At 59.7% G+C, this 23,667-nt stretch overlaps 1 protein-coding gene across 2 annotated transcripts; it reads left to right on the top strand.

Annotated features, from left to right (window-relative positions):
* The first annotated feature begins 28 nt into the window (after window positions 1–28).
* On the top strand, window positions 29–22,307 carry ATG4B (autophagy related 4B cysteine peptidase). 2 transcript variants are annotated; one of them, XR_007134125.1, is made up of 14 exons: window positions 59–116; window positions 7,591–7,692; window positions 7,816–7,887; window positions 9,184–9,282; window positions 9,920–10,021; window positions 10,450–10,522; window positions 12,719–12,798; window positions 18,182–18,375; window positions 18,754–18,832; window positions 18,964–19,109; window positions 19,969–20,025; window positions 20,343–20,436; window positions 21,208–21,753; window positions 22,171–22,307. XR_007134125.1 is itself a non-coding variant. In XM_047774026.1 (13 exons), the coding sequence occupies exons 1-13, from the start codon at window positions 107–109 to the stop codon at window positions 21,279–21,281; spliced, it is 1,182 nt and encodes a 393-aa protein (XP_047629982.1). In that variant the 5' UTR covers window positions 29–106; the 3' UTR covers window positions 21,282–22,307. The 2 variants fall into 2 exon arrangements, 1 of the variants encoding a protein (XP_047629982.1); XM_047774026.1 differs by having other exon boundaries at window positions 29–116; window positions 21,208–22,307.
* Window positions 22,308–23,667: the final 1,360 nt, after the last annotated feature.

Here is a 23,667-nt window from a genome sequence, read left to right on the forward strand (position 1 = left end):
ACGCCCGCGCCTGCTCGGCCCGGATTGGCCCCGGTGGCGGCCCGTCGCGTCGCGCTGCGGACCCGTCGGAGCGACGCCGCGCTCAGTCGGCAGCCCTAGAGGGAAGATGGACGCAGGTGAGGGCTCGGCCCGGCGCGGGAGGAACCCGGGCGGTGCTCGCCGGTCCCCTCGTAGCTGGGGACTCGTCTGAGGCCTCTCCCGGCGCGGCCTGGCCGCGGGGCGGAGCGGGGCCGCGGGGCGGAGCGGGAGCGGGCGGCGTCCGTGGGAGGCCGGCGCGGGTCTGACAGCCAGTATTTGCGCGTCTCGCGCTTTTAAGGGCCGCCCGCTGCGCGCAGGCGGCAGGTCCCCCGGTCATGAGGCCGGCTCCGACGACCCGGGGGGCAGCCTGGTGGCCGGGACGGGAGGAGGGGCACCAGACGGTGCCGAGGCTCGGCGTAGCCGGTCCGAAAGGGCGGTGGGAGGATGCTTTTGTGTCCCCCGCGAGGAGTTGAGGAAACTAACTCTTGTAAAGTTATGCGGGCAGGCTGGAGGCGAGCGGTGAACTCCAGCACACCAAGGACACGCATATGTATATATATTTTTTTAATTCAGTAACCCGTAGGTGATCCAAGCTGTTTCTCTTTTGTGATTGAATAGGCAGGCTGGATCCATCTCGTCATCCCTTAACTTCCCGGGGTCTTAATACAAAGAGCGGGGACCAGGGTGGGCAAGTGTGTGTATAGAAAGTGTACAAGTGTATATACCTGTATATGTGCTCTTTTGGTCTGTTCCATCATGCTGCTGCTCCAGAGCAGACAGTTGCTTAATTTTTGCTGGCACTGTAATTCGGATCTTTGTCCAGTAGCCTTGAGACCATACTTACACTGTGAAAAGCTCTCTTTTTCACCCACAGCAGAGGTAGTTCTTTCATACCTTGTAAGGAGTGATTTGTCTTCAGGTATCTTCTCATCTGTAAATACTTCCGCTGCTTTAATTTTATCCTTCATCCTGGATGGCATTGTTTTTGCTTCATTTTTCTTTTTCTGGCAGCTGCAATGTAAGTTTATTGACCTCTCAGTTTGAAAATTGGAAACTGTAGTAGGGATCTGTATGGCCAATACTTTGACAATTTGTGGCATCTTGTCCCTTAAGTATGTTGGATAGCAGAAAGAAATGGTAGTCTCGGCTCCTGGAAGGTGATGTATTGTGCAGTTGTTTAAAACAGATGAAGGAGTTCCCGTCGTGAGGCAGCAGAAACGAATCCGACTAGGAACCATTAGGTTTCGGGTTCGATCCCTGGCCCTGCTCAGTGGGTTAAGGATCTGGCATTGCCGTGAGCTGTGGTGTAGGTTGCAGACATGGCTCGGATCCCGCGTGGCTGTGGCTGTGGTGTAGGCCAGCAGCTACAGCTCTGATTAGACTCCTAGGCTGGGAACCTCCATATGCCGAGGGTGCGGCCCTAAAGAGACAAAAGGCAGGGAAAAAAAAAAAAAGATAAAGAGTTTGGCAGAGGTGGGGGAAGGAATAGAATTATGTATTTTTTTAGGTTGCTACCATTTTAGTGCCCAGGACCATTCATTCGAGAGACTTGGCTAAGGTAGAACGCACAGTGTAAAGTTGGTCATGTTACCTTAAACATGAAGTTCTCATGTTAAAATTGGGAGTTCTCACATGATGATACTCTGTCGGGACACTGATCACTGCTTCAAAGCAGAAAAGTGTTTGAAGGCCTCTGCTGATGCTAATAAAATGTGTGTGACATTTGCAGGGTGTTGTCAAGAGCTTTTTTGATGTGCTGTGCCCTTTGGGGTGACTCATGGCCCAGCCGCCCTGATCCCTGAGTCCTAGAGGCTCTGCCTTCCTCACCAAATGTTAGGAAGTTCCTGGTGGTTTTCATGGTCATTCGTTCAATAACTACATTTATTATTCAGTGCAGGCTTGTGCCTGGCATCGTTCTGACCTGGGGCTAGGGATGTGAACAAAATGGATACAAACCATGTCCTGGGGGAGGTGCCGTCGTGGCTCAGGGGTAAGGAACCTGACTAGGATCCATGAGGGCATGGACTCTATCCCTGGCCTCACTTGGTTAAGGATCCCATGTTGCTGTGGCTGTGGTGTAGGCCGGCAGCTGCAGCTCCCATTTGACCCCTAGTCTGGGCACCTCCATATGCCACAGGTGCGGCCTTAAAAAAAAAAAAGCAAAAACAAAACAAAAAACTTTGTCTTGGCTGACGCACTGAACATGACACCCATGGTGTGTTTGGTGGGAGAGTGATGTGGGCAAAGCAGGAGGGGTTGGAGTTGCCAGGATGGCCAGGAAAAGTCTCAGCACAGAGGTGAGTTTGGAACAAGACTCAAAAACAGTGCGGGTGGCCTGTTCCCAGAGCAGCCAATGGCCACTGTGGCCAGGAGGAGACCCTGAAGGCACAGCAGCAACATGGCCCAATCGTGGGCCTTGTTGCCTCTCGCTGAGGGCATCTGAATGAGATGGGTGCTTCCAGAGGTTTTGAGAGGAGGAAGGACCTGGCCAGCAGGCTTACTCTGGCTGCTTTACTGAGGCTACAGCTGCAGAGGGGCAGCAAATGGTGAGGCCGGGAGACCAGTAAGGAGGCTGTACAGTGCTCCAGGCATGAGTCCTCCAAGGCCCAGGTCAGCGTGGGGATGAATTCTGGGTGTGTTTGAAGGTGGAGACAATAGGACCATACAGATGGGAAGTGTTGAGGGCTGGGGGTGGATAGGGACGAGTTTGAGGTGGTGCTGAGGTTCGTGGCTTGAGCCGAGAAGCTCAGACCGGGAGGCTTGGAGAGTCTGCTTGGTGGGGAGCTGTTGGGAGTTTGGTCTTGCACGTGGTGACTGTGAGGTCCCAGTTAGACGTCCCCGTTGTGTTGTCCAGGGCGCCTTTGAGTCTGTAGGCCTGGCCGAGGAAGCGCCTGGACCACAGGTAGAGGAGTGCGGGGGCCACTCCGAGTCAGGTCACTGAGGGTCTGAGTGGGGGGAGAAGAGGGCCGGGCTGGGGCCCAGGGCTGCCGGCGTGTAGAGGTTGGAAGGCCTTAGGCCGCCCCCCAGACACTGTCCCTCAGAACATGCTGCGGTTGACACTCAGGCACACTGTCTGCTCCCCGGGGACAGAACGAGTGTCTTGTCCTGTGTCACCAGTGTTTTACACTGTGTCTGGCTCGTGGTTGATCGTGGAAGAAGCAGAACTTGAATAGTGATGACTTAGGCATTTCTGAGTTGTAGGATTCGTGTCGCGTGGAAATCCGGTCTCTGGTGTAAAGTGTACCCACGGTAGGGGCAGTGGGGTTCTGGGGGCCTTCTTTCCAGTGTGTTCACCACAGCAGTGTGTTCTGCTGTCCTGATGCTGCTCAAGGGCTGGCTCTTCTTCCCTTTCCCTCTCCTTCCTCTCCTCCTTTTTTCCACTGAGAACTGAGCCACCAGCATCTTCACATAAACTTGTTGGGTTTTGAAAAAAACGGCTTGCGGACCTGTTACCTATGTTTAAACATAAGCTTTTTCTGAGGAAGGGAAGATTCTTCCTTTTGATTTTACTTATAAAGTATATATACGTGTAGACGTTTATAAAGTGTAATCTCAGAAAATAGGAGCATTTTAGGGAAGGATGTTTGAAGTGTGGCACATTACAGTAAGCTCTAGAAGAAATGTAACACTGCTTGTTTTTTGCAGTTCTCTCTGTTGAGTTATATTTTTTTTCTTTTGTTTTTTTTTGTTTTTTTGTTTTTTTTTGTTTTTTTGAGGGTCACACTCATGGCATGTGGAGGTTCCCAGGCTAGGGGTTGAATGGGAGCTACACTTGTCAGCCTACACCACAGCCACAGCAACATCAGATCTGAGCCATGTCTGTGACCTAGCTCATGGCAACGCCAGATCCTTAACCCAATGAGCGAGACCAGGGATTGAACTCGCAACCTCATGGTTCCTAGTTGGATTTGTTTCCTCTGCTCCACAACGGGAACTCCTTCTCTGGTTGAGTTATGGTGTAATTGAGACTAAGTTATCTGATGACGTTTGTTGAGTACAGCTCACCATTTTTCTGTCATATTAATAACATTAAATTGAAACATTTTGTAAAAAGGAATTGCCAGCAGTTCCCGTCATGGCACAGTGGTTAATGAATCCGACTAGAAACCATGAGGTTGCAGGTTCGATCCCTGGCTTTCCTCGGTGGGTTAAGGATCCCGCGTTGCTGTGGCCGTGGCATAGGCCGGCAGCTGTAGCTCCGATTTGAGCCCCAGTCTGGGAACCTCTATATGCCGAGGGCGCGGCCCTGGAGAAGACAAAAAAAACGAGAAGGGTGAAAAGGAATTGCCATGCTGTTAAAGGGCCTCTGCTTCCTCTTCTGGGTGTGACCAGGGACGTCATAGGGAGCAAGACATGGAAAATCAAGCGTCTGGAACCCGGGTGACCAGATGGGAAAGGCACTTCTAAAAGGTGGACCGTGCTGTCTGTCCTGCTTCTCCGGGCTGTTGTCTTATTTCAAATTAAAATCATTACCTGGGGGTCTAAGGACCGGCGTTCTTTGGGAGTTTGGAGTCCTTTTAACCCAGGAGGTGTGTAAACTTCAGAAACGAAATGCCAGCGGATGTGGATTGGAGCTGGTCACTCCGAGGACGGGGTCAGCAAAGGATCCTCAGAGGGGGTCTCCTCAGCCTCATGAACCTTAGTGGTTGTGAACCTGGTTTGGGGGGTTTTTATTTTTATTTTAATTTTTTATTATTCATGTATTTTCTTGGCTGCACTCGCAGCCTGCAGAAGTTCCCAGGCCAGGGATCAGACCCGAGCCACAGCAGTGACAGCGTGGATCCTCAGCGCCTGGGTCCCTGTCGCCCAGCCGGCCAGGGCTTCTCTGGTCTGAGCACAGTGGTCACGGGGACGGCAGGCGCGGGCTGTGGGGGGCCGTCTTCCCTTCCTCCCGGCCGTCAGCGCTGAAAACCAGGGGCCGGGCCGGCCCCCACCCCTGGCCCGGAGACGGGCCTGTCCTTGGGGCTTGGCGTGAGGAGAGTCAGTTCCCAGTTGTCTCCGCCAAGTAGCTCCTGCGTTGGGTCCTCCCCGGGTCACACCTCCCTGGGTGCTGCACCTGTCTGGTTCTACAGTGTGGGGTCTGTGTCTCCTGCGCTGTGCGTCCTGCTGTCACCCGTTTCACCGGCCCCGAAACGTGCTGTCACCACCCAGTAAGGATCCAGGTTGTTCACATTATTGACGTGTTTCTTCCTCCCGAGGGACCCCCTGCCTCATTGGGGGGCGTGGCTGGGCAGGTCCAGACCCCTGGCTCCCGGCAGCGACAGGGAGCAGGGTGCCATCCCAGGACGGGCCTCTGGAGGCGTGCGGGCGCTGCTTCCTGCTGGCTCCATCCCCTTGGACGCTCGCCCAGTAAAGAGTCTGAGGCTGCACGAGATGGGCACTGCTCTAACTTAGTAGCGGCTGTGGCTGCCTTCCCTCCGAAGCTGGCTTTGCTGCCTGGAAAGCTTGCTCGTTAACCTGGGAAATGGCCTGCCTTCCGCTTGGCCTTCAGGAGGGCCGCGCTCCTCTTCTGTCCTCATCAGCTTGTCTCCATCGTCACTGTCGTGTCCTGCGCAGAGTCCTGAGGCAGGACAGGGCCTGCGGGCTCAGCCTTCCAGCGTTTAGAAGGCGCGTTTGCCTTCAGTGAGGAGCTGTGGCCTTAGAGGGTCTCAGTCCAGGGGGATGCACATTGTTGTCGGTTGAAATCAGACAGTCCTGCTTACATGCTTTTCTTGGGGAGTGAGCTCTGTGGGTGTGCGTGTAAATACTGGTTTAGGCCTCGAGGGCAGTGCTTTCTGAAGAGGTGGTGGCTTTGGAGAGGTGGCGCCAGCACAGGATGCTCAGCTCCTTGAAAAGATAGAAGCTCGATTCATCCCAGCTCCGTTTTTATAATCACGTGCGGAGAAGAGTAATCTTATGTTGAGAGGGGAGAGGGAAGTTTGGGTGTTAAATCACTTCCCCCCGACCCCAAGGCAGCTTGGGAGTCAGCTGGGTGTGGAAATCTGGACAAGGCAGACAGGGTCCCTGCCTCATACCCAGGCACTCCGGGGGCTCAGGACAACTCTGACCCTTAGGGCTTCAGGGGGAAAGAAGGGAGAGCTGGCTCAGGGTTCCCAGCAGCTCGACTCGCTAAGTGGCAGCCTCGGGCCTCTGCTGCAGTGGGCCTGTTAGTGCAGTGAGCGCTGCTTTCCTGGCGCTGCAGCTGGGAATTTGCTGTGCACCCAGTTAGGCCTTTTGGATGCCGTGGAACTGCTCGCCTTTGAGCTGCCGTCCTGCGTTCTTGACATTGGTGACCCCGGCTGACCCGGAGCCCTCTGTCTGCAGCGTCCTGGTGAGCACCTTGGGGGAGGGTCTCAGGGGCACAAGCTGTGCTGCAAAGAACATCCTGTTATGTGTCCCTTACTTTAGGTGGGGGCTTTCCACACCCAGAGGTCAGGGTCCAAGCTGGGGTTTGAGCCCCGGGCTTGTGAAGAGCCGGCCCCCTCCCGGGGGTTGTATGGGAACCCCCAGGCGCATCTCGGGCCCTGGAGCAAGTGCTGGCGGCAGAATGCTGGGCCTTTCGCCGTTGGGCGGAGAAGAATGAGGCGCGCCACGGGGCGGGGTGATCCCATCACAGGTCGGCACTTAGAGACCTTGTTGGGCGCGAGGCTGTGAATGGTTCGTACATCGTGTCGCCTTCGGGGTTTTGAAGTAAGGAGCATATGCTGTTTTTACTTTTTTATGTGCCATGTGATAAGGTAGGGTTATTGTTGAAACATAAACTCAGATGTGGGAGAAACTCATGATATTTTTGATTTTCCCAAGAGTTGAGTGGAATTGCAGGTGAGGGGCTGGGGCGCTGTGGAAGCTGGAGAGGTGGAGTCCCTGGAACACAGCGTGTGCCCCTGGCCTCGCGGGCGGCGTGTGGGGCCTGTTGTGGGGGGATGGGGGGGTTCCTCAGCTGTGGCCCCTCCCTCCAGCTTCTTGGTGGAAGCAACACGAGAAGATGGTGCTTGAGTCCTGGCGGGCCCGGGAGCTGGCCGTGGCCCTCGGGATGCAGCCCTTGATCTCCAGTTCTCAGTCCCTGGGGACTTTGCACTGCAGTTTGTCCTCCCGTTTCTGGAGGTCCATGTGCCACCCAGGAGTAGCACCCCGCCCCTCTGCAGCTCACCACTCCTAACCAAGAAATGGGGGGAGCTGGAACCCCCACTGTCCAGTGTTCCTGGGCCCTGAAGCATCCGGCTCTAGCACGGCGGCTGTGAGACCTTGTGTGGCCTCCTTGTCCCAAGATAAAGCTGGTGGGTTCCTCTCTCTCTGCCCTTCAGGTTTTAGTCTGACACGGTTAAAGGTGTCTTTTTGTTCTCCTCTCTGTCCCCTGGGCCTGGCCCCCAGCTGGGCTCTCAGCCTCGGGTCTGCAGATACTCTGGCTTCGACCCTGAAGGGGCACAGGAAGCTGGTGCAGAGCTGCTGCTGCCCTGCCCGAGTCTGGCGTTGCGAGTGTCGTGTTGAGGCAGCTCTGAAACGCAGAATGCCCTGGGGGGCCTTTGTGCAGAGATGCTGGCAGCGCTCTGTGGCGTGGGCAGGTGAAGTTACAGGCCTGTCGTTGGTCCACAGCTACTCTGACCTACGACACCCTCCGATTTGCCGAGTTTGAAGACTTCCCCGAGACCTCGGAACCTGTTTGGATCCTGGGCAGAAAGTACAGCATCTTCACAGGTAGCGACCCCGCACGCGGCCGCAGCGAGGCTGGGTGGTGATGGATTGTCTGCTCGCTGTCACGTGGTCCCTCAAGACTTAGGGCTGCGTGTGCCCTTGTTTGTTCTCTCGTGCGCCCTCCAGAAAAGGACGAGATCTTGGCTGATGTGGCGTCAAGACTGTGGTTTACGTACAGGAAGAACTTCCCGGCCATTGGTGAGTAGCGTCGTTACAGCGAGGAAGGCTCAGGCTGTAGTTTTCACTCAGTGGGTCAGGCCCCGGCACTTGGTTTGGCCCTCAAGAAACCCTAGTTAAGTCGGCCAGCTGATGGCAGCTGCTGGGGGCCTCATGGCTAGGAGCCAGCATTGTCCCTGGCTCGAGGACTTCCACATGCCTAAGGTGCAGCCAAAAAACCAAAACACCGGGTGGGGGTCTGGGCCCTGGTTGTGGCAGAGCTGGAGGCCCCATCCCGGCTCCCGAGTTGCACTGAGGGCGGTGCTTTTTCTGACTCTAAGTGGCAGCTTATTGGGGGCCTAAAAGGAGGAGCTGCAGGAGGTTGCCGTGTCCCGAGGTGCCGACCCGGGCAAGGCTGCTGGGCGCACTTGCACTGCGGGCCATCGCTCTGTATCTTTGTCCTGCCCTTAGTCCAGGGGGCTGGAGGGCAGGATGGCAGGGAGGCGCATCCCCTTGAAGTGGCTCTCCCTGCTGTATCCAGGCAGGGCATGGCGGGGACCCGCTCTGGGCCTCACCTGTGCTAGTTGGAGGACTCAGGACCAAGAGAAGTGGCCCCTCCTTGGTGGCTGGTTCGGCCTCTCCTGGAAGTGGTTCTGTCTGTCGCCAGCATGCGACATTCGGGAACACAAAGGCAGGGATGTGGTCCCTGTCACCAGGGTTGGCATTGGGGGATGGGGCTTGTCGGGCTGCTTGTGGAACAGGCAGGTGGCTTGGCCAGCGGGGCGGGCTGTGCGGTGCCGGAAGGTCAGATTCTGAGCTGCGGGAGGTGGACGAGCCGGAGGGCAGCGCTCTGTGGGTCCCTGTTTTGTCCCAGGCCCCGGAGACAGCCGTGTGAGGGCCCTTTCTGCAATCAGCTCTGCGGGCTTCCCTGGTCCCACTGCTGCCCAGGGGCAGCGCGGCTGGAGCCCTGGCCACCAGGGAGGGGGCTGGCCTCGGGTCTTCCTGGTCGCAGCCTGGGGGCTGGAGGTGCTGCCATTTCTGCCCTTACTCGACCTGGCATTTTCTGCCTTAAGAGGCTGAGCATCTTTTCACTTGTCCGGACATTCGCATCCCTGTGCCTCGTTCACAGAAGTGACTCGTTTTGTGGGGTTGGGCGGTCCGCCTCCCCGCAGACGCAGCTGGGGGTGTGTGGGTTCCAATGGTGTGTGTTGCCTGGGATGGAGGTGACGCCTGCAGTGTGGCACTGCCTCTGGCATGTCCCGTGATGCCTCCTGCTGGCCGGCTCCTGGCCTTGGTTGGCCTTGGTCTGACACCGAGGGCCTCTCTCTATCACGACAGGGGGGACGGGCCCCACCTCGGACACAGGCTGGGGCTGCATGCTGCGCTGCGGCCAGATGATCTTCGCCCAGGCCCTGCTGTGCAGACACCTGGGCCGAGGTGAGTCCTTGCCGGGGATGCCCACATTCTCGGGGACAGAGAGCCAGCAGGGCGAGGGGTCAGGGAAGGTGAATCACCGTCCAGCACTTTGGGACTCAGGGCTTTCTTGAGTAATGATCCAGCGGTTTGTATTGATTTTAAAAAGTGACTTTAAGAAGTTCCCGTTGTGGCTCAGTGGTAACGAATCTAACTTGTATCTGTGAGGATGCAGGTTCGATCCCTGGCCTTGCTCAGTGGGTTAAGAATCTGGCTTTGCCGTGAGCTGTGGTGTAGATTGCAGATGCGGCTCAGATCCTGTGTTGCTGTGACTGTGGTGTAGGCCGGCGATTACAGTGCCGATTAGCCCCTTGGCCTGGGAACCTCCATGTGCTGCAGGTGCAGCCCTGAAAAAAAAAAAAAATAGTAACTTTAATGAAATACCAATAAGTGTTTTGTCTTTTAGAAATTATTTATAAACTCCTTTCTGGGCGGATTTTTTGATGTGTTGGGGTGTGTGTGTGTTTGAAATCTTGAAGAACTTGGGGTTTTTGGAAGGGTCGCAGAAGGCGTGGGTGCATCTGTCTTAAGCATCTTAGAGACGCGAAGGCTTCTTTCTTGTATCTTGGTGACACTGACCTCGCGCATCTGTCTCTGACAGGTTGGAGGTGGACGCAGTGGGAGAGGCAGCCGGACAGCTACTTCAGTGTCCTGCACGCGTTCATGGACAGGAAGGACAGCTACTACTCCATCCACCAGATAGGTGTGTGCCCAGGTGGCTGGGGTGGGCCAGGCCCTGTCAGCCCGGCCTCGCTCGCCCACGGGCTGTGCTGCTCCGCGTGGCATCTGAACGCCAGCGTGGCGGCCTTGAAGGTCGGTGCTCCCCGGGCTCTGGCGGGGGTCTGAAGGCGCCTGGGTCAGAGTCCAGCTTCTGACGTCACGGTTCATCCGCTGGCCGGAAGTGCGGGGTGGACCGAGTTGGCTGACCCAGGCCACGTGCTCAGTCCTGCTGCTCTTTGTCCGTGGGTTGGTGAGGAGGAGTCTGTCCCTCCCGGGGGCCCCTGCCCGAGGCGGGCGCTCTGTGCCGCGTCCCTCTGCCCCGTGCTGCCGGGACGGCTCCTGTACCAGGTGGTGGGATGGGGAGCAGGAGGGCGGCCGCACACGTGTCCCTCACGGCTCTGTTTCCTGCAGCGCAAATGGGAGTCGGCGAGGGCAAGTCTATCGGCCAGTGGTACGGGCCCAACACCGTCGCCCAGGTTCTCAAGTACGTGCCCGGCCCATCCCGCCCCTTCCCTGGCCAGCAGGGGCCTCTCCCTCCTCAGCGCCCTCAGGGTGCTCCTCGCAGCTGACCAGGCCCAGGGGAGCGGCTGGCTGCTTTCTGTTTGCTCGTTGTATCCGAGCGCAGTTGAGTTCCCGTATCGTGTTCCTTGCGGGTGCCCGGCGAGGTGCGTCGGTTGTGCGCAGACGCTCCTGTTCTTTCTCAGACCCTTTTCCCGTCTAGGTGGTCAGGCGGTCGGGTCGGTCTCGCCGGGCTGTGCAGCAGGTCCTCGTCAGCGTCCGCCTCCTGCGCCGTAGCGTGTGCGCGTCCGTCCCAGCCTCCCAATGTACCCCCCCCCCGCCCCCCGCATTTCCCCTTTGGTAACAGCGTAAGTTTGTTTTCTGTGTCTGTGAGTTTGTCTCTTTTGTAAGTAAGTTTACTTGTATCCTTTTTTTAGGTTCCACGTGTGAGTTATATCACATTTACCTTTCTCTGATCTGCTTCGCTCGGTATGATGATCTCTAGGTCCATCCGTGCTGCTGCAGGTGGCATTCTTTGGTTTTTATGGCTGAGCAGTAGTCCGTCGTATACACACGTGCTAGATCTTTTATCCACTCGTCTGTCGATGGACGTTTCGGTTGTTCCCGTGTCTTGGCTGTGAATAGTGCCGCAGTGAACATAGGGGTGCATGTATCTATCTCCTGGGCTAGATGCCCAGGAGTGGGATTGCTGGGTCACATGGTACTTCTACAGTCAGTTTTTCGAGGCATTTCCGTACTGCTTTCCATAGCTGCCTGTCGTACCAATTCACAGTCCCACCAGCAGTGCAGGAGGCTCCCTTTCCTCCACAGCCTCTCCAGCATTCGCTCTCCGTAGCCTTTTGACGCCGGCCCTTCTGGCTGGTGTGAGGCGGTGGTGGTTTCGACTTGCGTTTCTCCACTGGTCGCAGCGCTGAACGTCTTTCCGCAACGGCCCCGTGAGGCAGAGCTTGTGTCTGAGGAGATGAGCACCCTTGCTGTGCGTGTGTCCGGACGGCGCCCCGGGTTGTGCCTCTGCTGCTTGTCTGTCCCTTCCCATCCCTTAGGGGCGAGTCCGATGGCCTGGGCGGTGGAGCCTGAGCAGGGGGGGCAGGCCGCCTTCCTGTCCCTCCTGCCCCCCCTGTCCCCGTTGCCAGTGCCTCCTCCCGTGTGGGAGCACAGTGTGCTGGGCGCGGCCTTGGTTGTGGCTTCGGCCCTTGTCCATCCAGATGCTCCTCACGGTGCCCCTCAGACGTCCAAGGCCCAGGTGACCGAGCCCAAGCCCGTCTCCCACCGCAGCCTGTGGGTCCTCGGGGCACAGCAGTGCCACCCTTCCCAGAGCTCAGTCCCCTCGCAGGTCATGCCAGACTCCCACGGGTGCCCAGACTCTGCCCAGTACTGCTCGCCCCGCGCCCCGCCCTGGTCCAGGCCGCCCCTGGCCTCCTCCTTGGCCTGCCTTCTCTCCTTTCCATCCTAGCGTCTTTCCACAGCAGCAAGGTCATCTTTGTAGAATACAGGTGGGCCTCTGTTCCTCTTCTGCTCGGAGCTGTCCTGGGGCCTCCCCACTGGCACCAGGGAGTGCTACAGGCACGCGCCGTGCTGTCCCCTGGAGCCTCTTCCCCCAGCACTCCTGGCACTTACTGTCCCATGAGATCACTTCCCTGGAACGTCAGCCTCTCCAGGGACTGCTTTGTGTCCCGGCGCTGGGAATGGTCCTGGCCCTCGGACAGCTTGAGGTGGGGGGCCGGGGGGCCTGTGCAGCCCCGCAAGGGCGGGGGGGCAGCTGCTCAGGCCTTCCCTCCAGGAGGTCCACTCTCACCAGGGGAGCCCCTCCTTCCCATCCCGTTCCCGGAGTCCCCCTCCGGGGCCCTCCCGTCCTGCTTTCGGGTGCATCTGCTCTTCTTTAAGGACCTTACTGCTGGGCACAGTTGCTCACTGCCATGGTGACTTCCAGCTGTGCCATCTGTCGACTGCTGTGGGTCCTAGGGGATGAGCTGGGGCCGCGCCTGCCTCAGAGTCCACGGAAGTGCCGGGGACCTGGCTCGCGTTCTGATGCCCACCCGCGTGCCAGCCCGATCAGGAAGGGATGCCCCCGAGCAGCTGCCGTGGCAGCCTCTCTGTCCACAGCGGCGGCCGGGGGTCGGGCCTGAGGCGTGGGGCTCACCGCCGTCCTCTGTCTCCCTAGGAAGCTTGCCGCCTTCGACACCTGGAGCGCCTTGGCCGTGCACGTCGCCATGGACAACACGGTGGTGATGGAGGAGATCAGTAAGTGCCTCCAGGGGCGGCCCGTCTCCGCAGCTGCGCCACCCGGTGCCCTGCACGTGCCGTCTTGGCGTCTGCTGCACACCACTGGCGCAGGTGTGGTGGCTCAGGCCAGGGGGTGGGGGGCACTGGTGCCCGCACAGGCGAGGCCGTGGAGCGGTACCACCGCACACGGTGTGGGGTGGACAAGGACCCCCCCCCCATCCTCTTTCTGGCGGGTCCCTGAAGCCCTGATGGCATCGGGCAGGTGCACAGCAGGGCTCCTGTGGCCAGCAGCCTGCAGTGAGTGGGTGTCGAATCCATGCTTTGTGTTGCGTGATGCCCCCAAGCTGACAGAACTCGCTTCATACATCATTAAATTATTGCTCAGCAGCACCTTTTCCCAGAGACGTCTCCAGAGCTGCCTCCCCTCCGCTTCCATCGACGTTCCACCCAGAGGCGGTTGCCCGGGACCCTGTTTTGCCTAAGGGAGCCCTTGAGAGCGGGCCTGGAGTGCAGCCTGCGGCTCCCTGGGGCGATGCGGCCAGAGTGCCCCTCCCTTTTCTTCATCGCGGGGATGTAGGGTGACAGCATAAAAGCTGGGTGCCAGGGTGTGACCCCTTGATGCAGAGCCCCATGGATTCGGCGGCTGTGGGCGCCCGCACGGGCTCCCAGCGCTGGGACTCCTGCCCCCTGAGCTGACTGGCTTGGGACTGCGGCTGGGAGGGTGTGTTTCTTCTTTCTGCCTTTTCCATGCTCTGTTTCATGAAGTTTTTGTAAAACGTTGGAAACTTGCAGAGCATACAGCAAAGGGAGAAAAATGGTTTGATTTTCTGCTCAGAAATAACTCATGTTAACTTTTATGTGTACTTCCTTTCAGTGCTTTTTGTTTTTTAAAAAATACTTCGTGGGGTTCCCATAACGGCTCGGAGGAAACAAACCCAGCTAGGAACCATGAGGTTACAGGTTCGATCCCTGGCCTCGCCCAGTGGGTTAAGGATCCGGCATTGCCGTGAGCTGTGGTGTAGGTCACAGATGTGGCTCGGATCTGGCGTTGCTGTGGCTGTGGTGTAGGCCAGCGGCTGTAGCTCTGATTTGACCCCTAGCCTGGGAACCTCCATGTGCCATGGGTGCGGCCCTAAAAAGCAAAAACAAAAACAAAACGAAATAAAAACCACTTGGCGTCATAAGCATTTTCCCGTCTGTGGAAACATTTGGCTGTTTCACCTCCGGCTACACAGCGCTCTTTCTCTCTCAGCTCCTTTTCTCCTATCTTTCCTCACCCGCCTCAGGGGCTGGTCCAGGCACTTGTCCAGCCCTGGCTTTAGCCTGGAGGGCTGGTTGCCCGTTGCTGTGGCCAGGAGGGGCGAGGGGCAGCTCCTTTCCAGAACCTCCAGCCCCCTGGAGGGCGTGGTGCTGTCGGGGGCCCTGGAGGCACCTGGACGTGGGCTCCTTCTGTTCTGGGGGTCCCGGGGCCATCGGAGGCAGCGCTGCTGGAGCTGTGACAAGACGTGAACTTGGGGGGCTTGTCTGGGGAGGATGTGGGTCTGGCTCTGGGGAGAGGCCCTTGGCTGTGGCCATCATGCTCCTTCCCCAAGGCAGGAGGGTGTGTGCCCGTCACAGGTACAAGCGGGGTGTCTGACGCCCAGGTTTAGGATAAAGAGCTTTGCAACACGACCCACAGAGGCTCTGGGGCTGCGAACGGTGCCCGAGGTCTCACATTCGGCTTGGGGAGGTGTCAGAGCCTGTCGTTAGGCTTTTGGCTTCAAGGCCCAGGAACGGCACCGAGGGCTGCAGTAAGCACAAGCCAGCAGGCTTTCTGGTCCACGTCGGAGGTGTCCACGCTCGCGGGCTTAGCGGGGAGGTGAATGGTAGACGGGCAGGGGCTTTCCTCCCTGGTTTTCTCAGCTGCTTGCGGGCACTGGGTCAGGGAGAGACCCCTCCTGTCAGATCTCTCCAAAGCCCCCTGGGAGCGCCGCCTGCTCCTTGGGACGCCCCCCTGCCCCGACCAGGACCAGCCGGGCCTCAGTGTCCGTAGGCTTAGTCCTGCATCAGCCCCATGGACAACAGGAGCCAGGGAGCCGGGCAGAGGTTGCAGGCAAGGAGGGCAGTCTGACCCAGTCAGGCAGGCGCGGGAGCCACGAGTGCTGAGAGCAGAAAGGGAAACCTGGGGAAGCCGAGCAAAGCGCAGGCCACTGTGGGTCCCGGTTCATGAGGGCAGGACAGGTGGACGGTGGCAGCACAGGAGGAAGCCCGCGAGCCGGAGGAAGAGCTCCGTCTGCAGGACCAAGCCCTCCGGGTTGTTGGGTGGCAAATGCGTAAATGTCCCTGGTGCCGCTTCCACAAAGATAAAGACTTGGATGGCGTCCAGTGTAGTGATAGTAGCACACGGCCTTGAGGAAGGGCGGGCACACTGGCCCCAGCCACCTCCTCCTCCGGCCGTGCCTGGTGTGGCCAGAAGTGTTCGGAATTCTGCGAGGGACCGGGGTTTGTGAGGCTGGAGGTGAAGACACTGTTTGGTTGTCACTGCTGGAAAAGTAGAGAATTCAGACACGTGAACAGTGTCAAGGGGGCCTGAGACTACAAATAGGGGCCCGATTCTGTAGCCAGAAACCCACCCCTGGTTAACAAGATGCTGTGTGGGACGGCACACGAGGACCCCGGCCCACGCTCGGCCAAGACAGCTCTGACCCCAGAGGGGCCGTGCTTGCAAAGAGCCCCCGCGTACGTGAGGCGAAACTGTAGTAAGTTAAGAGAGTATACGGCAGACGAGATATGGAAAAAATCAAGTTACAGGAACCCAGGTAACAGTAAGAGTCTTTTAAAGGGTTCATGGGACATTTATATAAACCAGTGCAGAACGGTAGGAAACAGGACAAAATCCTATTACCTAGACATTTCAAACTTGTCTTAGCTTCTGGGTCCAAAAAAGTCAAGGTTGTGGATTACATACCAGAATCTGCTGTGTACTGGACTCAGGAGAAAGCCCATACTGTTCATCCTGGTGCACAGATGATAAAAAGGGAAGACGAATGAAAGAGCAGTACTCCCCAAGAAGTTAGGAAAACAACAGCAAAATTAACTGAAGACATCGAACAAGGATGGCGTTAAGACAGACAAACGCAGAGAACAGTGGGTTTTTTGTTGGTTTGTTTTTCTCCTTTTTTGGCCACCCTGCCCCTGCGGCAGGTGGAGTTCCTGGGCCAGGGTCAGATCCCCGCCGCTGTTGTCACCTAAGCCTCAGCTTTGGCAGCGCCTGAGCCTTAACCCACTGAGCAAGGCCAGGGATCGAACCCACATCCTCAGGAATACTAGTTGGGTTCATAACCTGCTGAGCCACAAGGGGAACTCCTAGAGAACAATGGTTTAAAAGAAAAAATGGTAGAACGAGTACATTCTAGACTGGCTCTTTGAAACAATAATGGGCAGGTTGCCAAAATGGAGAAATGAAAAAACCCAGAAATCTGTGTTTAGAAGTTAGAAGTATCCAAACCTGGGGGTGGGTAGCTTCAGATCCGCGGTTAGGGCGGAGCCGCAGGTCCCTCCCCCTCCCAGCTCGAGGCCCCAGTCACAAGGCCGGGTTGTCGTCCCCTGTGCTCCTGACAGACGAGGTGGGAGGCTCCGTCGGCCCTCTCCACAGCGGTCTTGGAGGACTCGCAACACGTGGCAGCTTTCAGGCGTGTTTTCAAGGAGCGGCCAGCTGGAGGGCGCCAGGACAAGGCGTGCGGGGGGGGGGCGCCCGGTCCTTGCGGGTTCATGGAGGGCTGAGGGCCAGGTCATCGGCCATCGGCGATGGAACGCAGCCTGGAGGTTGTGGGGGGGGCTCTCCCGGCCTCCAGCCCACAGGCCGCCCCGTTGACACAGCAAAAGACGCGCCTGTGGTGCCGATCACTCGGGGAGCCCGGGGTCTTAGGCCCTGTGCCGGGGTGGGGAGGAAGACCGGATGCCTTTCTTCTCGGGACGTCGTGGGAAGGTTAGGTGGCTCTCCCGCACGCCGGCTCCCTCGCCACTCCTCCCTGTGGAGCGGCGCGCCTGGCGCTCTGGCGGGACAGGGTGGGTGATGGCAGCTAGTCACCCACCTCGGCAGCCTCCCTTAGTCTGGAACATTCTCCCTGCGTTTTTCCTGGCTTTCCGCCGTGTTGGCATTTGTAGACAGTTGGGTAGACGGTCCCGCACTCGGTGGGCTTGTTTCTCGCGATGAGGTCCAGGTTAGACGTGACCCAGAGTGAGAGTGCCTGGTAGCCGAGTCCCCCTCAGGGAGTCCAGCAAACTGCTCGGGTCCCCTTGTGCTCCGGGAGTGGCCGAGGGCGAGACGTGCTGCCTGGGGCTGAAGGGCGGTGTCTGGGGTGGCTGTCCCGGCCAGGCTGTCTCCCGGCCCTCTTCTCCTCTTGTTTCCTTTGAAAAACCCATCTTGAGAGCCAGTGAATTCACGGGTTCGTTGTGTTTCCCTCCCAGGTGTTAGCCCTCATGGTCCCATCACCTGTCCCGAGTCTGCTGGTTCTCTGACACGCTCCTGTCGCTTCTGTGGTTTTCACGTGTCCTCTCTGGCACTAAGTAGACGTGGACTCACCCTGGCCTTCCCGCCTGCGGTGGACTCACGGCTTCCCAGGGAGCCCAGTTCTTTCCATGGGAGGGCTTTGAGGAACCACAGGTGGCAGCTGTGTGCTTGGAGCCCCCGGGGCCCCCAGGGCCCCTGAACCCTGTCGTTAGTCCGCTTCCTGAAGGTCCACAGTGTGCTTGGGTAGACGGAAAAGGAAGGAGAAGCGTTGCAAATCCCTGATGCTGTCCTTGCTGAGCGGGACCCGGGAACCCGGCCCCCGGGGTCAGTGCTGCATCTCGCTCGGCTGGCGGCTCCCAGGTGCCCTTTTCCTTATTGCCGCTGAGGTGCGTCATTGTGCCCACCTGCTTTATTTCACAGCAAAAACTTAAAGTTGAACACACATGAGGAATGTGTGGGTTTTTTTTTTTTCCCTGCAGTTGTCAGGATTAGTGTTTTTTGGTTTTGGTTTTGGTGTTTGTTTTTTTTTTTGTCTTTTGAGGGCTGCACTCACAGCATATGGAGGTTCCCAGGCTAGGGGTCTAATCGCAGCTATAGCCACCAGCCTACACCACAGCCACAGCAATGCCAGATCCAAGCCATGTCTGCGACCTACATCACAGCTCACAGCCAATGCCAGATCCTTAAGCTGCTGAGAGGCCAGGGATTGAACCCGCAACCTCATGATTCCCAGTTGGATTCTTTTCCACTGTGCCATGATGGGAACTCCTCCTTTCCACGTTTGATTATAGGTCAAGCACTTGCTTTTTCCTCCCCGTTTCCTGTTACGGTGTAAGTCCGTCCCCGTTTCTTTGGGGTGAACTTGCGCCTGCTCTGTTCAGCCCGTGAACGCGTGTCTCCCTTTCTCAGGAAGACTGTGCAGGAGCAGCCTTCCTCGTGCGGGGGCTGCAGCCTTTCCCGCAGATTCCGACCGGCACTGCAACGGCTTTCCTGCCGAGGCCGAGGTCGGCCCCAGGCCGGCGCCCTGGAGACCCCTGGTGCTGCTCATCCCGCTCCGCTTGGGGCTCACAGACATCAACGCAGCCTACACAGAGACCCTGAAGGTGGGTCTGCATGGCCCGCTGTGCCCGCCCGTCCCCCCCACCCCGACTGCCCTGCCAACTCCTGGCCTCAACCTGGGCAGGTCCGGCTGGCCCTCCAGGGGCCGCTGTGCTCCCACCAGCGGGCCCTTCCCTGCCACCACCTCGTGGGCCCCTCTGCTCCTCCTGCGGCCCTGGGGGTCCTGCTGGCCTTCCGTCTCCGCATCCGGTCTGCGCTGTGCCACCACCTCTTCGTGCCCCACTCTGGGTTTCTAGTCCTTGCCTGCCTGAGCCGTCAGGACCCCGTCTTCACACCCCTCCTCCCCCGGCCCCAGTTGTGCTGTCTGTCCCTGAGCCTGCGGGGTGCCCCGCGAGCCCTGCAGCCCACGCCTCTCTTCGCAGCACTGTTTCATGATGCCCCAGTCTCTGGGGGTGATCGGAGGGAAGCCCAACAGCGCCCACTACTTCATCGGCTACGTCGGTGAGTGGGGGGTCGGCAGGGCCGGCGGCTGCAGCCGAGGAGGAGGGGGGTGGTCTGGGGCGGCCCCCCGCCAGCGCGTGGCTTTGGGTGCGGCCGCTCTGGCCCCCGCTGACCTGCTGCCACCCACCCAGGTGAGGAGCTCATCTATCTGGACCCCCACACCACGCAGCCGGCCGTGCAGGTTACTGACAGCTGCCTGATCCCGGACGAGAGCTTCCACTGCCAGCACCCGCCCCACAGGATGAGCATCGCAGAGCTTGACCCGTCCATCGCCGTGGTGCGTCCTGCCCCGCCGCCCTGGACGCGTGTGCCCACTTCAGCATCCTGGCACTGGTGTGGCATTCACGTGGCTGGGAGTCAAAGCATGCCCAGAAGGGTGGGGGGCGTTGGCCTGGGCGTGGCCCCCGCCTGCACCACGTCTCCTGGGCGTCTCGGGCGTCGCAACTTTTCGGACCTAATGTGTCTGCAAGGTGGTCCCTGAGAATGAGCTTCCTTGCTCTCTGATGACTGGGCTGGAGGTTTGGGTTGTGATTTATGTAAAACTGCCTGTCAAGATGCATTGGAAAGAGGCCAGAAGCACCCAGGCCTCGTGATGTCCCTGGGGCCGTGTTAACCGAGCCCCGGCCTCAGCGAGGCATTCGGGCCTGAGAAGGGACGTCCCCAAGCCCACTGCCTGAGGGTCTCACGTCACATTCTGAGGTGGGGGGCTGCTCTCAGGAGCCCATGCGTGAGCTTGTAAGAGTGAGGTCACATCAGAGGGCCAGCAGGGAGCACGGCCCGAGCGCTGCAAGCGCCATGACCTGCTGTCCTTTCCTGTCCCCGCTTCCCTGTGTCTCTTCTCTTCGCGTGGACATTGCTGCTGGCGGGCTGGGCACCCCAGCGCTCACTCACCACAGATGGCAGCCCTGCGGGGTGTCCCCTCAGCGGCGGGAGGCCGCGCCTCCTATTAGGCCACAAGCGGTGGGCCTGGAGCTGCTAGGGGGCGGAGGTCAAGGTGGAGCCTCAGACCCCCATCCCAGCCCCAGGGGCAGAGGCAGGGGTGGAGCGGTGGTGGGGGCATGGATGGCGGTCCTGGGGGCGCTTGCGGGGGGAGGTCACGGCTCGGGTCCCTGCTTCACCTCTGGTTTTTGTCCCAGGGCTTTTTCTGTCAGACTGAGGAAGACTTTAACGACTGGTGCCAGCAGGTCAGAAAGGTGGGTGGGGGTTCCCGTCGCCCTCGTAGGGCAGCAGCTGAAGGCTGGTGGGTGGGTGTCTTGGGTTTGGGGTCCCTGCTCATCTGGTCTCACCTGGTCCTTGCTTCTGATGCCGCCCTTTTGATCAGAGAGAGCGTGGGAGCCAGACCCTGCTGGGACTCAGCCTGGGACTTCCAGCCCCTGGTCTCGGGGTGGGGTGGTCAGCCTTCTGCGCGCCCCCTCCATGCTCAGGCGGGTCCCTCTGGGCCCAACGGCCCACTTCCCTGTGCGGCCCCTGGGCTCTGCGGGACCCCCTGACAGCTGTGTCTTGCTGGCAGCTATCCCTGCTCGGAGGTGCCCTGCCCATGTTTGAACTGGTGGAGCAGCAACCTTCCCACCTGGCCTGCCCAGACGTCCTCAACCTGTCCTTAGGTGAGTCCCATGCCTGGGGCCACATCTCACTGGGGGGGGGGGGGGCCCACATCTCACTGCGGCGGGGATTGTGGCCTGGGTCAGGCTTCGTCCTCCCTGTGCCTCCCCCAGGGCCCCCGTCAGTTGCTTTGAGCTGTAACGTTTCCTTGAACCCAAGACGTGGTGCCTGTGGTCACTTGCGGGGACCAGGAGCGCTGCTGAGTGTCACCCTCCTCCTGGGCACGTTCCCCCCACGAGTGCCACCTGCCAGGCTTTGCAGCGCTGCAGCCCGGGAGCCAGGCGGCTGAGGCAGGCTGTGGCCGCAGGCGGGCTCCACTGCCGAGCCCCACGGCTCAGTGGCTCTGGTCTCACTGAAGGCCACCGTGGGGAGGACGATGACAGACACTGCCTCACGGGGTCAGGGTCAGGTGCCGCCCAGGACTCAGCACAGGTGCCAAGCAGAGGCAGGTGGTTGGGACGGGTCTGGCCAGCGATGTCTGCCCTCTCCCTCTTTCTTGCTCCGCCAGCCCTCACCCGCCAAGGCCCTCGTCCTGGGCTCTGGTCTCCCAGCTTAGACCCCCAGCCCTGGAGCGGGCACCTCAGCTGGGCAGTTCTGGCACCCTCTGGCCTCCCTCCCCACCGAGGATGCCCAGACTGCTGGGTGCCAGGCAGCCCTGCTCCGGGGGGCGGGGGGCGGAGGGGGTGCACACGGGGTCCCTGTCCTTTGGCCTGCCCGCCCCATAGTGGCCCTTGCCAGGTGAGACTGGCGAGCTTCTATCTTGTTCCTTCCAGATTCTTCTGACGTGGAGCGACTGGAAAGATTCTTTGACTCAGAAGATGAAGACTTTGAAATCTTGTCCCTTTGAAAATGTGGCAGTTGGGGACAGTCCCACTGGCCCTGCCGGGCGCCTTCAGAGCCCAGCCCCGCCTCGGGGTGCGGCCACCACATCCCGTCGGCCCGGACAGAGCCCGCGCTGCTGGAGGTCTGACCAGGAGCAGGGCTGTGCACCCACGAGGGGCCGCCGGCAGGAGCTCCAGCGCGGGCCCCGGCCTCTTGCCACGCGGCCAGCCCTGCGCCAGCGCGCCTCCGCCCTGCTTCCTCCTGGGCGCCAGCCTGGGTTTGCTTTGGAATTAAAGTCCTGTTTGAAGTTCCGTGACGGACATGAATTTCTGCGGGGCGAGTCCCCGGCCAGGCTCAGAAGATGCGTGGAACGCTGGCCTTGCCACGGTGAAGCCCCGGCGGGCGCCTCCTGGCTTTGGGAGGAGAGGAGCGGGGCGCCGAAGGCCAAAGATGTGCCCAAGCACGAGACACGGGACGGCGCTGGCCTGGAGCCGCAGGTGAGGCCCATGTGCTGCTTGCTCCTCGCCCCGGCTTGCAGGCTGGGGCTCCTGCCACCCCGTCCTCAGAACCGCCTGCTGCTGGCAAGGTTTCACCCGAGGGTCGGGTGGTTTGGGGCCAGAGGGCAAAGCTGAGCTGTGTGTGGGCCGGGCCACTGCTCCCACTCGGGTGCTTCTTGGCACCGGGAACCCAGCCCCCACGCAGGCTCGCATAAAGGGAAGCACATACCGGGCTCCGGGGAGGTGGTGGCCTTCCCTGTAGAGGGACCGCAGCCCCCCGGGGCTGCCCACAGAAGTTACTTCCCCCGGCTCCGCCCGCCCCTCGTCCCTCGGGGAGTTGGGTCAGGGAGGTGGCCTGGGACACTCTCATTCCTTCCGCTGCGCCACCGCCGCTGGTGGGGCGGGGTCTCACTGCAGCTCCTGCTGGTGCAAGTGGGTGACGTGGACCAGAGGGCTGTCTCGTGTGTTGGAAGCGGCTCGCTGAAGAGCGTTCGTCCTTAGTCGTGTAGTTTGCAATTCTTAACAGCAAATAACAAGTTTCAATAGAAAACAAAGTCAGTCTGTGTCTGATTGTTCCCGGAGCTGTGGTTGGACATGGGAGGAACAGAGCAAGTGTTTCCTCGTCTCGTGGACGGTCTGAGGAGGGACTTGGCAAGCGGGGCCCGTCCTCCTCGGACCTGGCTTGGAACTCGATTTTACGGAGACCTGTAGCTCCCTTTCCTCAGCCTCGGTCGGGGGCCGCCCACCCTGCCCAGGAAGCCCTGGTGACCCACTCGGCTCCCCGCTTCCTCTCTTTGCCAGCCCAACCCTCCAGGCTGGGTGCAAGGGGGCCAAAGCCAGGAAGACCGGGTACGGCAGCCCGGAGCCGCAGTGGTGGCCTCTAGAAACAGCCATCTCGGCTTCTTGAGCTCTGACAAACCCCAAATGGTGGCTTGAGACAGCAGGCTGACCCTCTCGGGACCTTGGAGGGCAGAGGTCAGCACAGCTGTCCCCCTGGAGGGCTCACCTTCCTCGGCCCCAGAGGCGCGTGCATCCTCTGGCTCAGCCAGCACCCATCCCTGCTGACCAGGCCCCTCCCACCCCATCGAGGGTGATCTGCTTCCCTGTCCCTTCTGCCAGCAGGCACCCTCTTCGCAGGGTCCAGAATCAGGACCAGGGGGTCTTTGGGGGCCGTTATTCTACTGGTCAGTGCCCAGCAGGCTTGACGGGGAGGCCAGTGGGTCCAGGCACAGGGACAAGTGTTCCCCAGGCCATTCCTGCTGCCACAGTGCTGGCTGGACGCTCAAAAACATGCTGGGTTCACTGAAGGAAGTTTAAGTGGCCTTTGAGGCCTCCTGGACCGTTTCTGCCTCCGCCCTGTCCAGCTGCTGTCACCTGGGGGCCCCGTGTGGCTCTCCCTTGCTCCCCGGCTCAAGCGGCCCCTGACCTGGGCCACGGCAAGCTTACGTCCAGTCCCGGCTCCAGCCTCTGGCCTGGGCCCGGCCGGCTGGCTCCCGACACCCACAGGGGCGTGACAGCGCCAAGCAGAGGCTCGCTCACCTGGCTGCCCGCAGCAACCCTGATGCCCTCCAGACCCTGTCTGGTTCTGTTTGCCTCCTGCAGCCATGGCCCTGCTTGTGGGAGAAACCAAAAGGCAGGTTGATGGGCGGGTGCCTGGGACTCGGGGTGCAAGCGGTTGACTCCACGAACACCTGCCGTGAGGTCTCTGGGTGGGAGCCAGGCCCTCTTGGGGTGGGGCCGGGGCTGGGCTGCAGCGAGTCCTGTGAATTGACCCTCTTGTCCCTGTCCAAGCACACAGCCACCAGCTCTCCCCGCCCCCCACCGCTGCTTCCCTCTGTCCTTCCTCAAGGCCCAGCTGTGCCCGCCTGCTACCTGTGGACACCGGACCAGAAGGGACCCTGCCTGCGGTAGGGA

Source organism: Phacochoerus africanus, chromosome 3 (assembly GCF_016906955.1).
Source record: "Phacochoerus africanus isolate WHEZ1 chromosome 3, ROS_Pafr_v1, whole genome shotgun sequence".
NCBI classification, from domain to species: domain Eukaryota; kingdom Metazoa; phylum Chordata; class Mammalia; order Artiodactyla; family Suidae; genus Phacochoerus; species Phacochoerus africanus.